Source organism: Anoplophora glabripennis, unplaced genomic scaffold, assembly GCF_000390285.2.
Source record: "Anoplophora glabripennis isolate ALB-LARVAE unplaced genomic scaffold, Agla_2.0 scaffold1676, whole genome shotgun sequence".
Lineage (NCBI taxonomy): Eukaryota > Metazoa > Arthropoda > Insecta > Coleoptera > Cerambycidae > Anoplophora > Anoplophora glabripennis.
In genome coordinates, this window is record NW_019417749.1 from 24,502 (window position 1) to 43,468 (window position 18,967).

At 31.5% G+C, this 18,967-nt stretch overlaps 1 protein-coding gene across 3 annotated transcripts in view; it reads right to left on the reverse strand.

The window, feature by feature from the left end:
• The window catches only part of LOC108916497 (splicing factor 3B subunit 3), a 35,556-nt gene extending 16,882 nt beyond the window's left edge, over positions 1 to 18,674 (reverse strand). Inside the window, exons 1-6 of one of the 3 annotated variants that reach the window (XM_018722764.2) lie at positions 18,544 to 18,674; positions 14,823 to 15,894; positions 13,906 to 14,240; positions 6,796 to 6,947; positions 6,027 to 6,179; positions 1,324 to 2,571 (exon numbers count right to left, since the gene is read on the reverse strand). In XM_018722764.2, the coding sequence (XP_018578280.1) occupies positions 1,324 to 2,571; positions 6,027 to 6,179; positions 6,796 to 6,947; positions 13,906 to 14,240; positions 14,823 to 15,889 (2,955 nt within the window). In that variant the 5' untranslated portion in view covers positions 15,890 to 15,894; positions 18,544 to 18,674. Of the gene's footprint in view, positions 1 to 1,323; positions 2,572 to 6,026; positions 6,180 to 6,795; positions 6,948 to 10,748; positions 10,784 to 13,905; positions 14,241 to 14,822; positions 15,895 to 18,543 lie in introns of those variants that run through there. The other 2 variants (XM_018722765.2, XM_018722767.2) reach the window with 2 other exon arrangements.
• Positions 18,675 to 18,967: the final 293 nt, after the last annotated feature.

Consider the following 18,967-nt stretch of genomic DNA (forward strand, 5'->3'; position numbering starts at 1 on the left):
TGTTTTTTTATGGAATATACAAGTCTCTCTTCTAATTGCAGTCAATATTTAAATACTGCATACAATTTATCCTCTCTTTATAATTTATCTAGTGAGTGTTGGTTTTTTATGACATTATTTCTGTAACGAAATTGAAATGGTTATGAAATGAAATTTAAATTATTTGAACTTTTGGGGTTTTGTAACTTCAATATTAAATCTTATTTAAAGTGAAACAGCTAATTTCTTTGCAGCCATAATAGTCACATTTGGTCAGATGAAACACACTACTACCCGCACACTACTCGTCGGTGGTATAGCTTTCAGAGGAGATTCGGTGTCAATGTCAATGGCGATCGTTTAATTGGGCCGCATTTTCTACCTGAACATCTGAATGGGCCGCGTTACTAATTTTTAGTAGAATTGTTTGAAAACCTTCCCCTTCGGGCTTACAGCAAATGTTGTTAAAATATTAAAATTATGATGCTAATAAAAACTGATTTTTGGCAAGGCATGCTCAGACCTCGAGGTTCTTGCTGGGCAACAATAACAATTTAATATGTTGATTGCATAAATAAAAAATAATTTATAGCATTTTAAATTATTATTGGCTGACGTGAGCAAACCGTTTATTTATTGTCTTTATATGTGCGAAAATATATAAATATGGCAACATTGCATCTAGGTCGCTTTGTTCATATCGTAGCCGGCTGATGTCAGCCGGTCAGTAACAGCCTGAAAAGGGGGTTAAATAATGATTTGAAAATATTTTTTTTCAGCTTAAATATGCATTTATTTTTTTTTTAATCACGCCATCGTATTATACTCATTTTTCTCTATCTGCTCTTAAAATTAATGACATTATGACTGAATCACCCTGTATAATAAAAATGGAGTCGTGTGTAAAATGTTGTCATTTTACTTGACGACACAAATTATAGAATTATTAATAAATAGTAATCTGAAAATTAAATACAAATGATCCTAGGTGTCCGTTCTAGTGAGTGAAGTAGTTTGGTTATTGTGCCTGACCTACTTCCATCGTAAATGCAATATATTGACAGACTAACAGTATGGTTAAAATTGAGGAACTTTGGCATTTATTTAAATTATTCTTCTGTTCTCATGAGCATTGAAATTTATCTCACTCACTAGCGGGAACCATTGCGAATACATCGATATATAATAATATTCATTTATGTTAGTTTCTTCGATGATTTGTGTCCTCATCTGAAGCTCTGTTACAGGATAAAAATATACATACTAAATTAAAATATATGTTACATGCTTAAGGTTCACCCTGTATAAACTTCTTTAGTCGTGTTTATATAATGGTAGACTTACCTTATTTTCACATTTCCTCAAAAGTTTCTTTTTACCCAAATCGTATAACCTCAACATTTTCCCCACACCAGCAAGGAGCCTTCCGTTATAGGAACATAAAGCCATCGGTACTTCGTCAACAACCGTACGATGAACTAACTCCAACTCTCTTCCCATTACATCAACTTTGTAAGTATCCAAAAATCCTACCAAGCACTGTCGCGGATTAAGCTGAAAATCCTTGGCTATGCCCATAACAAGAAACCACTGGTGTTCTGGCTGCCCGTGAAATTTAACAAGGGTTAGCGACATCGCCGCTTCATTCTGTTCTAGACGTATTAGTTTATACGTGGACCTTTGCACCGGATCCATTATCCTTAAAGTAGAGGCCCACATATTATGGCCGGCTTTGGGCGCTGAAAATATGTTTTCAGGTAAATCTTCGTTTAAAAATGCCTCTGCCATTTCCTTAGCTAATTCCTGCTCCTCTTCACCCGCCGCTTCCTTCATTTCTTCCGCCATTTGCAAACGTCTTTGTTTTTTCGTATCCTCCGTATAAGCATTGTGTTCCGTTTCCAGTATTAATAAATTATTGGTTTCGGGGTGTATGATAAATTTTCTCGGTGTATATTCTAGAGGAAACGACACCTGATTAAAAACTGCGCCCAATTTCTCCAAAGCCAAGATTCTTAAAGTATTTGTCGATATAGCCACGATACCTTCAGGGCACTGTTCCGAACTGAAGCCTGAGGCATATTCCAAACTTTCGTACGATAAAGGAGTTAAATAGAATCGACTTTGGTAATAGTAGCTTAACCAAGACCGACTACTCATTGCCAAAACTGCTTCTGACTGTTGCATTCTAATGCGAAACAGTTTAACTGGTCTCGAACCCAGATATCTAGTTCTCGTATCGGTCAAGTCACCAGTAACGGGATCGAGCACTGTACGTAATAGAGCACCGTTTTGTAAACCAATGTTCAGATACAATGTACTCGTAGTACTAGCAGCTGCTGCGTTGTCTGAATCTCTATCTGTACATCCCATTTCAACAATGCACAGAGATTCGGCGCATACGGGTAACGGCTGCATAGATCTTGGAGCTAAACGATCGCTAGGATCTAATGAGATTATTCGAACAGTGCTATCGGCTAGTCCCACTGCTAAAAACCAGGATCTCTGTTCACCAGGAGGTACATTAGCAAGCGCCATACAAACAACGTCCGAGTTCATGCGTTTTCTTTCCTTACATTCATGCAGCTGACCAGTCTAATAACCAATAAAAATATTATTAATAATTTTAGTAACTCACAAATAGGGATGTTTTGAAGATTTGGGTTTGTTTGATATTTGGCTAGAATAAAGGATTATTTGCTGCTAGTAGCAATATTCAATTTATCATAAACTCATCTTTTAAATTTTGAGAATATATATTTTGAGAATAACTCGAAAGAAGTGACGCTAAGTTGGGAAATTGCAAGTAAGTGGAAAATTTACATGTTTTTACACTTTTTACTGTTACTTACACAAAAATCTAGACGACCTATCGGAATATTAGTTATTTTATGCTGTAGGCAATTAAATTACCTATAATTTAAGGTACCTAGAGAATCATTTTTCACTAATTTGTTAACTGTAAAATATAGGTCGAACCCGGAAATATCAGTTTCTGAAAATTGACCATTATTATTATTATTATTATTATTATTATTGCAAATAGGGATGGATGCTGATGAAATTTATGGAAAAGACGGTCAATCCAATGACCAACATGTGTGCCAAACGCCGATTCAATTGACCGTGAAATTATTGCCTCAACAATTTTTTACTAATTTCGCTTGTTTTTTGCAACTAATTGTTTAATTACTAAATGTTAATTTTAGAGGTTAATGAAGTTAATATCATAGATATTAGGCTGATGCCAAAGCAGATTTTGAAGGCTAAAAAAAAACTTTAACAGGTAAGGACCAGTGGGAAAATTTAGTTTGGGTTATAAATAATAGAAAAAACAAAAATTGACCTCAAGATAAAGGGAAATTGTGAAATTAGGATGGTGTTTAGGGGTTGAAAATTAATTTTTGCGATTTTTGGAGAAATACGACTTCCTAGCGTAAAGTGTTTACACAAAAGTTGTAGATTATAAAAAAATGGATAACTTTTATACACGACATTTTTCAACATAACCTCAAATTTTAAGAGAAAATCGCGGAAAACCAATTTTTTCTAATATAAAATATTGAAATATATAGACCATTTTAAAGTAGACATTTCAACGGTTAAAATGAGCCGGGATGAGAATCCTGTTATTATGAAGATCACTATAAAAAAATGTATCAACAAGTGTAAAAGAACTGTTTTATAGGATACCTCTCACAGAGGATATCCTAGAAAATTATTAATAAAAAAAAATAATAGAATGAAGTAATGTTCCACTAATGGGTATGCTTTTGGTGATACCCAATAAAAAATCTACCTTAAAAACAGTAAAAAATTGTTGGCCGCCGAGCGTCTGTTGTTTGCGCTCTTACTTTAGTATTTAACTCCAATACTGAAAAATTAAAATATAGTAAATATCATAGTAGTATCTATTTCTTTTACTTACTGCTTTATCATCAGTTTATTCTACTTTATGTTGACACAAGGGGGTCAGACTTATGTTGCAACAATTTTATTTTTGTGTATAATTCAAATAATCACCTTAATTTTACTTCAACCCATCCCTATTGTTAATTGTATAACTTTTTTTCTTTAATATTGTACTTTCTTGATTCACTTCATTGCTCTATAGAAGTAACAACGAAGGCGACAAGAAAGTTTTTATCTAGCACCGCTGCAGAGCTAAGAGATATTGATATCAGTTAGATAATGCAGTATGATGCAAAATTGCACACAATTAAGGTGTTCTTATGTAAAAGTTTCCTCAAATTTATGGGAAATTACCTATAAATAATGTTTCATCACGGGCAAAGGTGTGTAGGTACTTTATGTAGAAATGTTGAAAAAATAATTTATATGAAGGTGGGAGGTTATATTAGTATTAATATTTTTGGAAACTCACTTCACTCAGAAGTCTATCATATAAATGTCAGTTTTATAATCATACAATATATTTGTAAAATGAAGCTTATGAAAAAAATACTTTTTTTTTTAATTCTTCAAAGAATCAATTTTGAAATATTTTCCCTACTTTTACAGCAGATTTTTTGCCTATATATACATATTTATAGTTATATTTTAAATAGAAATAAGATTATAAAGTGTTTCATGAAGATGTATCATATCGAAATGGCAAAAGTGAGGCAATCTAGTAATCTAGGCTAGCAGAATGATAACTTAATAATGTCCTAGGTCAAAATTTAGGGTAATGCAAAATGATTTTTGAATTTTTGGTATACATTATACACCACAGGCCCTTGAAGTCAGAATTCTAAATTTCCAGGACCATACTGGAAAAATTTGTATTCTTGTGTGGTCTCTCCAAAAACTTCACAATTTTTTTTTTTAATAAATAATAAATTCAATATTGTTCTATAGTAGGATCGTATTCGATGCAAATTGTCGGTCTTTTATCAAAGGAAAATCATGTCATCAGTTTTAGGAGACTTAAGATGAACCATTTCAAATTTAAAATAAAATTAAATGTAAAATCTGAAATACCGCTGCATACGCACTATGTTCTGGTAGTAGCTGTAGTCCCCTAGGTGCATCGAGTGTACGAAGTGGTCGGTTATATGTGAAGCACTAACCTGGGGAGCTTGGTCATAAATCAGAGACCACCAACAAGTAAACAACAGTGGCGCGTAGAGGTAAAATGTAGTACATTATGTGGAATTTAAAAAACAAATTGGATTTATAATAAATTACATTTAAAATAAATAGTAGACGTGAACTGATCCCTTCGTCCCTTCATAATGTATAAAGAAATTATTCAATTTCTAAACCCCTTAAACCCGTATTGTACTGGATCCCTTGACAAGCAATGATTTATTACTTTGCATCGAATATGATCCTACTATTTCGTATAGTGTACTAAAAGTATACAGGGTGATTCATAACTCTACCGACACAGAGGCAAGCACGTGTAGATCTTAAAATATGCAGATTTATGTAACATTTTTTTCTGGGATGTACCGTTGAAACATCAAAATTGACATATGAAATCACGGCCTACTAGTCGTAAAACTACATACTTTTTTTGTCCGATTCAATTAGTATGGACGCTGTTTCACAAAATCCTGATTTTTCTCAAAAACCGTTATTTTTTTGAAAAATTTGTAATAGTAAAGAAATTTTTAAAATTAAATTTCCTGTAATACTGGTAAAACTGTTTAATAACCAACATACCAACAAAAAAATCCAAAATAACGCATTTGATTTGTTTTATCTCATTTTTATTAACTTTTGAACAATGAAATTCTGGTAATGTTTTTTTTTTTTTATTAATTTTTTGATATTATTTTGGCTAGAAACAGTTAATATTTTCATACTGCAGTTGGGTATGAATAGCACCATGACTTCTTACTGGGCTTTAATAGACTTTACAGTTACTAATGAAAATTGACTGACCTTTAATGGTATGTGGTGTACGCCAAAAATAAATTAATCTCCATAAAAGTTTCAAAAACCATGGTCAAAATAAGTTCTAAAATCATTCTGTATACCCAGGATTCTGTCATCAAAGATTATACAGTTCACCACGAAGCATCCTGTAGAATTAAACTTACCGGATCCATTTCAAAGTAAACCAGTTCTCCACCGGATAAAGCGATAACAACCTGCCGCTGATTGACTGCACATTTTACGATATATTTTTTCCCAGCCTTCCATTCGTTTACCCTTTTATCGGCACAAATGTGTCTTATACCATCAGGGTACACCTGAAATCATGTAAATTACACGAGTGAAATCAACGTAATGGCGAAGTAACACTCCAAAATATTTATAAACCGATTGTAACATATATGGGAGACCCAAAAGTGGCAGTACTAGAGACCACATCTGGTACTATGAATATGTTGTTTATCTAGGACATTAACTTTCTATTACTTATAATATAGATAAGTAATAAAATGGGATGTCCAACCACATCATAGCATAAAAAACAAATATTTCACAGATCACATGCAACAACTGTTTGCTACAAAATTGTGAAATCAGGTATTAAATTTATAAGAACTTTTAAAACTTGGTAAATTTAGGTCACAATTCTGTTTAATATTATTGTTAATACAGCATTTACCTAATATATCTTTGTTTTAAGTTTTTTTATTTAAAAAAAAAATGTTCGTTTAATTGGTCAGTAAAAAATATATTTTTGTTAGTTTTAAGGCAAACTTAGTTGTTTCAAGAACTCGGTATAAAAGATACATAAAAATTAATTAAGTAATTGAAATGAAGTTTTGACGAAAAGTGTAACCATTAAATTATAAAATATCAGTAAATCTACATTTTACCGATTCATTTCGGTTCTTACAAAAATATAATATATTGTACCTGTACAAGGGCGTCATCACTTAAAGCTGAACAAGACAAAGTGGGCGTTGTTCCTAAAAATCCACTGTCAGTTACTTCCTCAACAGTTTCACCAATCGATAACACCAGAGTTGCATTTATGAAGGAGACAATAATATAAGCATCATATTCATCTGGAACAAAAAAATATAAAATCCAGGATCTTTTTTTTACCAAACCAGGCTTTAGACATAAATAAAAAGTTAATCAGTTTTGTTAATTGTAATCACTCTGATTCAGGTGAAACACGGACAAAAACTCATCATTTAACCTAATACAAAGAATATTTATGTTTTGAAAAAATGTTCCAACAAAATTTACACACTTTTATTCTTTCAGTAATACTTTACATTAATATAAACCCCAAAGTTTAAAATTCACAGATAGCCTTTATATTAATTTGATAAATGTAGATACTCATTTCAAACACAATATGTTCTATATTTTGAATACTTTTCTTATTAATTCTGTACTTTCCTTATTACTCAGACGTATAAATCTTTTAGGTACATTTTGAAAATATTTATACAGGATGTTCCATAATTAGCATACCAAACTTCTTAATTAAATTCTCTATTTAAAAATAAGAAAAAGTTCTAATAAACATAGCTCCTAAATTACTCCCCTTGAAAGTACAGCTCTGAGGATGGTTTTTATAATATCCAAAATTTGTAAGAACAAATGAATGAAACTATGATTTTGCCTCTTCAAACATTGTGTTTTTCTTAATGTTAGGTACAGTAGAAAATATACAATATGATAGGAGACACTCCTATTATAGTTTTAGGTTAATATCTTGAATTGGTGCCTTCTTTGGTAAATATTTATTTTTTTAGTCAGTTATTTCATAATCTGTGATTGTCCTATAATAGTGCAGTATTATTAACAAGATGGGTAGAAAAATCATCCTAAAATTTGATTTCGAAATATGTCAGAAGGGGTGGGAGTAGAAACTACCCTTGTGGGTAGTATTATCATAAAAAGAAAGATTTTTTTCATAAAAAAAGGTCCCTTAAAAAAAAATATTTTAACAGCTCAATTTAAGAAAATGTAAGACCCCAAATCAGGTGTCACTAGAAACTATGTTAAAAAATATAGTCGAGGAAATAAAGCACTGAACCTCCGAAATTTTTCGATCAAGTCGTATCAAGATGGGGTTTTTTGCATTTGGTTTCCTAAAATTATATGAAAAAAATGTATCAACTTTGTATTGTTTTTCGGCCAAATTGCATTTGTGCAGTGCAAAATGCATTTTTTAGTCACTTAGAAAAAATTCATTTCGAGGTCACTGATCCCGAATATGAGCTTCAAATTGATTCATCGCCGCCATGGAGCTTAGGATTGATGACGAACGTCATCTTCAATGCTTCTCCTGAATTTCACTCTTAAATGCAGCGAGACTCGACACTGTTTTTTTTCGGGGCGCTCTTTTCAAATCTGGCATCGGCGGACACCTGGTGCACTGGAACTTCGATATATTTGAGACTGCCATTAATACTGCAATAACTTGTTTGGAATTGTTGATCTCATTTAAAGTATGCAAGATGCAAATAGAGGGAATAAATTTAATGAATGTCGCAATGTATGCAAGTGTTGTTTCAAAAACAAATCAAAATCATTTATTTCGAAATCAATTGCCATTTCTAACCTACTCTTAACTTCAATTTAATTTAACTCAAATATAATCTAACACCATTTTATCCTAATCTAATCAGCTATTAACTTAAATTTGAAAATATTCTACTAAATATCATTTTCATCATCAACTGACGTATAGGGCCCGGATAGGGGCATATTATAAGATGATTTCAAGAAGAGCGCCTCGAAAAACCCCCTGATGCGATTTTCGGCTCGTTTACGCGAATTTTACAGGAAAACTTCCGGAGATAACGTCCATGTCCAGGTTCCAGTGCACCAGGTGTCCGGGGATGCTCGCCGACGTCAGATTAGGAATCAGCAACCCGAAAAACCTCCAGGTGTCAAGTCTCATTGCATTTAAGAATGAAATTCAAGAGAAGCCTTGGAGATGACGTTCATCATCAATCCTAAGCTTCAGGTCGGCGATAGACCAATTTGAAGGACTTATTCGGAATCAACGACCTCGAAAAGCCCCAGGACCCTGATTTGAGTCCATTCCAGGCATTATTAACCGAGTTATGAAGTGACTTTAAAAAATACTTTGCATTGCATAAATGCAATTTAGCTGAAAAACATTATACAAAACATAGTTTGATAAATTTTTTCCACATAATTTTAGAAAGCGAATGCAAAAAATCCCATCTTGATACGACTTGATCAAAAAATTTTGGAGATTTCGGCCCTTAATAAACCGATTCAAAATTGTTTTCGAAGAGAGTTATAAGAGCCCTTGGTGTGTGCTCCTGAGAAATACCTTCAGTCATTTAAAAGTATTATTGGATGCATTAGAATTTTTTTTCCAAAATCAATTTTACTCGAAACAATGCATGGTATCAAAGTCCATCAAAAGGACAAAAAGTCTATCTCGAGAACAAAATAATAGAACTCCAAAATTTAATTTCATTCTACAAATTTCGAGAACACTGAACACCTTTAGAGTCGTACCTTCAAAGTACTGTAGCCCCCTTAAAACTTTGCCTGTAGAAAGCGCACATCCAGTTAACTACTTCATATCGCGCAAAATGCACACTTGTGTGCTGTTAGCATGAGATTTTATGATTTCAGAATGATTTTCACAGTTTACGCAAATGTATGAATATTTACCTTTATTAAACTATCAGTAGCGGCCGTTGATGATGTTTTTTACTTAGTATCACATAACCTATTTATAAGTACTGCTTGTATATTTTATACTGGTAGTACTCCAGTCGAATTTGAGTTTGAATGTGAAAATGATAATATCAAAAAGTAACTCGAAAGAAGTGACGCTAAGTTGGAAAATTGCGAATAAGCGTCAAATTTATGTGTTTTTTCACTTTAAATAATAGTTTAAATAACTAATTGGATTTCACAGAGTCTAACGATACTTAGAGTGTGATTCAATAAACATAGGGATCTAAATAAAAAGTTTAGATAAATTTGGAACAAATACATTGAAGATGAATTTTTGGAGACAAAACATCTGAATCTGGTTCTGGCTGAGGTAGTACAGTATTGGGGGGTCATAAAGGTTTACAAAAAATGTAATAAAATTTCCAAGGTCGTACTTAAAAAAAAGTTCATGATGGTCCTGGAAAGATGAAACATTACATATAAGTGTTCTTTTTTCAATATTACCTCAAACAAGGCCGAAATGAAAAATCGGATTTCTAAAATTTCTTTTTTTTTTTTTTAAATATGGAAAACTATTCATGTTAGCCTTGATTTTTTAGAGACATAATGTTGATCCCTTGATTACGCAACTTTGCCCTCATTTAAACTAGTTCGTACTTCTTACCGTTTACCTTACCCTGTAGTGAGAAGCGAATTTGTAACAGCCTGTATATGCACAATCGTTTTGAAGATTTCAAGATCGGCCACATTTTAATTTTCACAAATTTTGTTAAATTTTTTTTTGCCACGGAAATTCTCCATGGGCCTAGAAATCATCCCCTAAACAACAATATGGGCCCCAAGTTACATTATCAAAATTTGACCACTTTAATTTCCTCACTGAATCACAATTATACAGCATAAAAGTCTTGTTAAAATACTTTTTTAAATAAAATTGTTATAATTTTCAGTACAGTATAATTTTTTTTCGATGTTTCATAAATCAGAATATTTATAGAGTATTCTGGCCTTCGGTGGATGGCCATTTGATATGAGTATGATGTATTATTGTGCTAAATACCAATAAAGAACTATTATTAAATAAACAAGGATACTTATAAAATAAATATCACAAATATTTTTTATTCATTTCCACTTGGATATTTCGATCACCTTATGCCCAGTTTATCATTCTTCACACTTACCTAGTTTATCACCTCAGCAAGCAACAGAGCAGCATCTGAAATAAAAAAAGCACTGGTGTTGGTAAATGTTCAACAGCCAGGCCTTATTAAAAGAGTGTTTTACTACGTAATAACAATGTTTATAATTATTTACTAAATATTTTCATATCAAAGTTGAATATGGAAAGATAATAGTATCACCATTTTAAGAAAATCAATGGTATCCAAACTGTTTTTCAGTATTCCAAATTAACTATCAGTGTGACTATTTTTACTTAAAAGTTTTATAAAAATTAAAAATTGTAATCAAAAAATAAATCTTGCCTTTAATGTGAAGTGTTGCAACAAAAATGTTATCGCTCATACACAGCAAGTTCTTAAAATATCACAAGACAGATCAAATGTTACCTTAATTGGACATATTTTCCTCTGCCTTTGTAACTTATTTATTAAATAGGTATAAAGGGTAGTTACTTTTAAGGTGTACACAATTTGTATCTCCTGAACAGAAGATTTATGAGGTTGGCTACAAGTTGTATATTTTCAGATTATGAAAAGAAATTGGAGAAAAGTTCCTGAAATAAGCTGAAAAAACTGAAAACTTGACTGTAATTTATTCAATCCTGTAAATCTTCTAGTTCTGGAGATAATAATGATGTACACCTTAAAAGTGACCACCCTGTATACTCTCCGCAGTTACAAGAGTCGTGCCTGTTATAACACACCCAACGCATATCTGAATTATAATTTGCTTTATTAAATAAGAGATCACAAAAAAATGAAGATTAAAAAACTGGGCATTAATTTTCCAAATTCATTCAGCTAGATAGTCTATAGCAGGGGTCGGCAAGTAATTTTAGGTGGGGTCCGGATACTTTTAAAAATTTTTAACGAGGTCCAGAAAAAAAATTGATATTTCAAATTTAATCTGCTTACTAACCATTAAGAACTCAAAACACACACAATTGTAAAATACTAGAAAAAATGATAAGGTTGGCACTTAAAAGTAAAAAAACATTTTTAAAATAATTTATTTGAGTAATTTATACTTTCAAAAAAATTTTGGCGGTCCAGTATTTTACCTTCCGCGGTCCGCCAGTTGCCGACCCTTGGACTATAGATATGTATTTTTTTAATTTATATTATTTTACTACTTCAGAATCAAAAACAAAGTGAAAATGATATATACAGGGTTTCAAACCAGATGTGACGTCATTCTTATCTCAGAAAAATGGATAAATTGGGGTAATGTTGCATAATTTGGCGAATAATAACTTTCCGAAGAAATACACATTTTAATTTTGATTTTGTGATAGTTTAAAAAATAGCAGAAAAATAGAAAATGCATTATTAAGGTCCTTTTCATCCAAATAAAGTATCAATTAGATTTTCTGTGTGATCAATTTTATATTTACACTAGTTGGATTCTTAATTGTCTATCTGCCCAATAGTGCATCATCTGCTACTGTTTCAGATTGGAAAATGTATTATGATGTACATTAGAATATAAATTACTCGTCTTGAAAATACTCGGAAAACAAATTTTGTAGTTTTTATTTCATATCAAGTCGGTTTTTTAAATAGCGACCCTTTTTTTCAACCCCGAAAGTGAAAAGTGCAGAAAATTCTGTATCCGAATGACATTGACCGCAATCTCAAGGTCAACGGTCAAAGTCAGCTCAAGGTCAAATGTTGACTTTTACAGTAATTTTCTATTTTTAACTATGGAAGTGACAGTCTTTGAGTAGATACCTGATGGTACTCCTTAGTGACCTTCATGTCAAGGTCATATAGTTTTTTTTGAGTAGCAACACCTTATTTCGACATTAGAAATAAGGAACGTAGAATTCTACAAGTTATTATGATTTTAAACGTGACCTGAAGGTCAATGGTCAAGGTCAGGTAGAAGTCAAGTGATTATTTCGACTGTCATTTTTTATTTTCAACGATGGAATAGAAGGAAACAGTTTTTTAGTGATCTCAAGATTAAGGTCACTAAAGAGTAACATCAGGTATCTACTCAAAGACTGTCACTTTATCTGATTCCCGAGTTAAAAATAAAAAATTACAGCAAAAATCAACATTCGGCCTTGAACTGGATGCAAAATTTTCTGCTCTTTCCACTTCTGGGGTGGAAAAGGAGAGTAGCCATTAAAAAATGACTTGATCTTGAACCATGACCTTGACTTCAAGATCAAGGTTACCATCGGATGCAGCGTGAAAAATGCAAAGACATGTCCTCACCATTTATCCCAAAAATGCTTTCCCGCTGAGATTTTTGGATGTTTCCATACTTTTGACTAACTCTGTATAAAGATATTATTTGTAACTTTATTAAAATTTTCGTTCATAAAGTTGCAAAAAATATGTACATGAAATACAAATATTAATAAGATTGAATTTAAAAAAATTAATGATGGTTCCTAAAAGACGAAACGTTATCTATAAATCTGATTCTCTATTGTAACAGTCACAAAAAAATAAAATCCAATCTGAAAATTCAACATTTTTCAAAAAATTTCCTAAACAAAGGAAGATTTTCAATTTCCGATCGGGAAATTATTCACTATATTATGCAAATGTAATCATTACATTTCATCTGATTACCATTAAACCATTGCTTGATTTACAAAATAATGCTGTAACACAACTTATACAGACCAGAAATTGCTCTTAAATTGAACAAACAAAAAATTTACTAGTTATCTTAATTCTATACCAATCAGTGGTTGTATATGTACTATGAACTGAATCAAGGTGACCGAATCTAACTTAAAAACCTCAGTGTCAACAATAAAGTGAAACAGCCAATCTGTATACACTGTGGTTTTACTACTTTAACAAACTACTTTGGTCAAATTTTTTCTTAATTGTTACAAATAGAGAAATACGAAATAAAGTTCTAACCAGTCACTGCACTGTAGAGCATATACCTGTGGCGGTAAATGGAAATAAAAAATACAACTATAGTCAATTGATTACCAATATTTCACCAATTTTGCCACAAATATATATATATTTTGTAAAATAATAAAACTGAAAATGAAAAATAATAACTGTACTCTCTAAATTTTTAAATGACTAGTAAAAGCCTATTAAATTCTCTTGCCTCATATTTTACAGTGAGTGATGTCTTCAAACAAATATTTCTATTTCTATTCAAAAATTTAATTCTCACCATCGCTCCTGCGTTTCACAGTCCAAACAGCATTGGGGTTACCAGGCAATTCGGATACGGCCATTTCAGATACTTCCAACCCGTGCCTAAGTACCCGAAGAGACGATCGTGGTCCCCTTCCACACATCATATACAACTGTGGGGTATCCTCTCCTGCTAAGTCAGCCACGCGGGAGGAAAGAATTGGAGAAAGAGACTCTAATTCATCTACCAAAACAAGGTTTCGTAAAGGTCTTGGTGCAAAAAAGAATGTATCACCTTCTTCTAACGGCATGGCCGAACTAAATTCTAACTCATCATCATCATCGCCCAGATGTGCAATTTGATATAAGTAGCTAAAAAAATTATAACAATACATGTTAAAGACAAAATGTTATTAGGTTATTGGAAATATACATGGTGACCCCGAGTAGGTGTTGTGAAAATGGCAAAAAAAAGTTGTTGCCAATATATGTTCAAAAATGTATATTAAACATGCTACACCCCTTATAGAAATATTTTATCAAACGAGAATAGATAGATATTTATAATTTTCGGTATATATATTTTTATATTGATGATGAAATAGTGATGATAAAGTTTGAAACAAAATTTATAATTATACTGAGTGATTTTGTTCTCGGGTAAAATTTATCCAGGGACACCGAGACATTTAGTATACACTATATCAGCAAATCTTTTAAAATATCAATCATATTCTTATGAAATAATATGGGAAAAGTAGACAAATCGTCAACTATCATTATTTTCTTGGTGACAGAAAATTTAACAGATCAAATACTCTAGTAAGTAGATATCTAATGTTTTTACTTAGGTAATATCTAAAGTTTTATTAACAATTATTTACATTAATACATTATACATTGGACGTGAATTTGTAAAAAAAATTATGGTTCTTAAAATAAAAAAAAACTTACTGATTTCCAAATTCAGAGGCCACAAACAGAAATCCAGTTTTTAAAACACACATCGCTGTTGCAACAGGTACTGTATCAAAATATTTTAATTTTATTTCGGTGACCATATCTTCATCGGTTTCTAATGTTATTTTAAAAATATCTCCTTGTTCAGTTTGGGCAAGGAAGAAAAACATCGATTTAGTTTTGTGAGTTGCTGAACAAACAAAAATCATTCCCCTTTCTGGATCATCCAAATCATTTCTTCTTCTTGGAATAGGACAACGAATATCATGTTGATCACCAAGATTTTTATAAGTAAGATAATTTTCTGAACAAATCAATACTCCTGATGGACCATCATCACCGCCTGGCACAGTAACTAGAAAATTTGCGTGTTCCTCAAGGGGTTCTGAATATTTTCGAACAACATGATTGAGTCCAAGATCAAGTTCATAAAAGGTTAAAGTCTGTTGGGTTTTTTGAGCTGCTTCACCCGTAGGATCTGAATCAGCTTCTTCGTAATCAATTTCCAAACATGCAAATATGGGATTATCATAACCTACATCAACACCAACCATATGATACACTAATGTATTACTTTTATGAGCTTCTAGCGGAGAAGATATAGTTAACCTAGCTTGCGCATCACGATTCAATATATATGCTAATTTTTGTTTCTCAATTGCTCCAACCATAACAGCTCTTCCTCTAGGGTCTGTTGCTAAATACTGTCCTGGAACTATTCTTCTAGTTCCGGATTTTCCAAATGTTTCTTGATGAACCTTTTCAAATATATTTTTAGCTGCGATATATTCCAATATTACAATTCTTCCAGAATCAGAACCCACAACAACATAATCTTTTGTTCCTCCTGTTAGCCTAAATGCCATCAAAGATCGAATAATTCCAAAGATCTCTATCGTTAAAAGAGTATGTACTTTGCCAGTGTTTGAATCTGGACGTAAAAGCTCCAAACTTTTACCTCTTGATATTGCAATTTCTTGGGTTTTTGTTCCCGAAAAGTTTCCATGCACTGCATGTGTTATAGCCGTAGCTCTTTGAAGGGTCAAATTGTACAGAAACATGATGTCTGAAAAGATAATGTGTGTAAAGTATTTTTATCTATTTCTATGATGATTCTTACTGAAATGTAATTTTTACAAATTACTCACAAATCACGCTTTTATTAACAATCATGTTCAAAAATAATTTGAACAACAATTTTAACCTATTTTTTTACTATATTTTTGGCAAAGATCAGATCATGAAAAAGTACATCAAATATACAATGTCATTCTCAATAATATTCTTCACTTGTGATCATATTGATTACTACAATTTTAGTTGAATTGATTACTTCATTTTCCAGATCACGGTGTTGAAATTAGAAAATATTAAATTTTCTTAAATATCTCAGAGAAACTTTGACAAACTAATTTATCTAGATAGCAGTAAAAGTTCACTAAATTGATTTACAAATATGCCGACAAGTGGCAGTGTATATTTAAAAAAAAGTCTTCCATTTTGTTTGAACAGCAATCAAGAACTAACTCGAAACTAACAGAAATATTTAAATATCACAATTATGTTCAATGAAAGTATTAAATAAATGGATAAATGTATTGCAGTTTCTCCTTATCCCAAATATCTTATTTTTTTTTAATACTTTTAAGTTTGCTTTGTTCCAAATTCCTTACAAACCTTTAGAAATGTTATTAACTAGGTACCATTTCTAATATTTGCAGACACCAGGGGTCTGTTTTTTCGAAGTACTTTTCATCATCATCATCAACTTTCACCTGCCTATAGGGAACGTGAGCTGGGTTTAAACCGTCGTGAGAAAGGTTAGTTTTACCCTTTCAATCCTTACTTTTCACTTTTTGTAATATTTTCTGTTTGATGATTTTTATGATCCGAAAAGTGAGAGCGAAAAGTTGAAAAGTGAATCGCATCAAGTGAAAAATAAGAGTATACAAAGTTTTTCTGTTTTATTAAGTAATCTATACTTTCTCCTTTTCAGTTTTTAATTAGGTACCGAAATGCCTATTTAAAAATCCTTCATACCATCAAAATGTATTCTCTGCAGAGTTATTCCTTTTATAAGTTGCTCATAGCTGTTTATGATTCAATAAACCAAAATTGTTCAAGCAAATTGCTCTGAAAGCAAGGTAGCTACTACCGGTTCCAATACTTCATTCAAATTGACCTTATGCCAATAGAGAATAATCTTAACAAAGTATTGAGCAGAGTTGAAAAGTACACAAGATAATGATTAAGATACTATTTTTCAAAGAAACAGAAACTCAAGAAATTGGAAGAATTTTTCAATTTTTCCTTTTAGTCTTCTACTTTGCAGTTTTCAAAATTAATTTTCAAAAAACAGTTTATATGCACATTGAAAGTACAAAGTAAAAACTGAGAAGTTAAAGCTTCATAAAGCACATTAATCTCATGGAAGCATTACTATTAGAAATGTTTTTAGGGAACAAAATCTAACAGATCCTTACTGGGTGTGACTTATAACACAAATGGACTAATTTTTGTGGTACCAGTACACAATGTGTTTTAAATGATTAGAAATAATTAATTTCTCAAATATTTGTTATTTCCCTTTTCAATGCATGTATGAAATTTTATATAGATTTCTGGAGAGTACATTTTTATTACAAATTTCAAAAGCAATGCCAAACAGGGATTGTTTACCGCTTGCTAAGAAAATCTCTATGACATACATATTTCATTTTTTATGAGTGATAGTTGCGAAATATCTGACACCTATCGTCAAACTAGAAAAAATATTGAGTTAGTAATTACTTAATAAAATATTTAGGCTGGAATGAAGCAATTTAATAATGGAAAATTCAATAAAATCTGAAAATAATTGTCTATTTTATTGTTTATTTCTAAACTAAATTAATTGCTACTAAGATGTTTAAAGTTAGTGCAATTGAAAGGTAAACTTTCTCTTTTCTAGACAGATATGGAAATATGGTGTTTTCGGAAAGGTTTAATGAAACAGTTATTTCACAAACTATACCTTACTTGTTTAAGAATTGTTATCGAGGTAAATCCAAAAACAATATGATGTTAAATTACAATAATTGGTAAAAAGACTTTTATGTATAAGAATATTTTCAGATTATGTACTACGAGTTTCTTACTGATTATACGTTACTGAATCATTTTCCGCTTCCACTTCAGTTCTGTATTTTGAAAAAAAATATATTTGTTAATATGAACTTTTTTTCATATAATTTAAACAATTGATTTCTGAAATACTTTAGATTACTTATTTATAGTTGTTCTACATTGCAAATTTTTTCATGAATTAATTCATAATCCATTTTATGAAGCTGAAGAGTAAATCACCAAATCACCTTCATGAATGGGATTGGGATGTGAACAATATAACTCTTTATGAATAAACTGATGAATTATTTCAAAAAGAATTTTGTGAACTTTACAAATAAATTTTCAATATAAAATACCTATTAGGAATCACCTAAACAAATTTTGTACTATACAAAAATTAAAATATGCCTTGCCTGTATTTGTAGTGTTGAAAACTAATATGTATTAATAAAATGAATGGTAATGAATAATTATAATTCTAGAATTTACGAAATATGTAATTCCGTTTACCTAAATGTAGAAAATATGTCTAATAGAAAAACGTTACCGACATTAATATTAGTTTTGAAGTAATTATATAAAGAAATACAAAAAAAATCAAACTTACATTGTTATGTGATGACATGGATTTTTCAAGAAATTGTTAGATTTACTTACACCCTTTTTTCTACATGGCACGCCATTTAGAGTTATACATCTTTACAGACGCCGTCACAAAATATATAATATCGTATACTCCTCTTCACTCTTCTCCTTTCCTACCTATGACCATAGAAAATATAGTACTAACCACAGACCATCTAGACTGACCGTATCTAATTCCAATGCACGGGTACCGGTGAATGCAAAATCCGGGGAAGTGGAGTGCGGAAGGCAATCTGATCGCGCGCATCTTTAAGCAGATCCGGATTCGCGCCATTATTCTATGGCTAGAAATTGGCCTCAATGATTTGGGATCGAGGGGGATTATCCCTCTTTATCCTGCCTCATCTCGTGTAGGCCTGGACAGCCTTCGTAGGTGGGCCCCATCC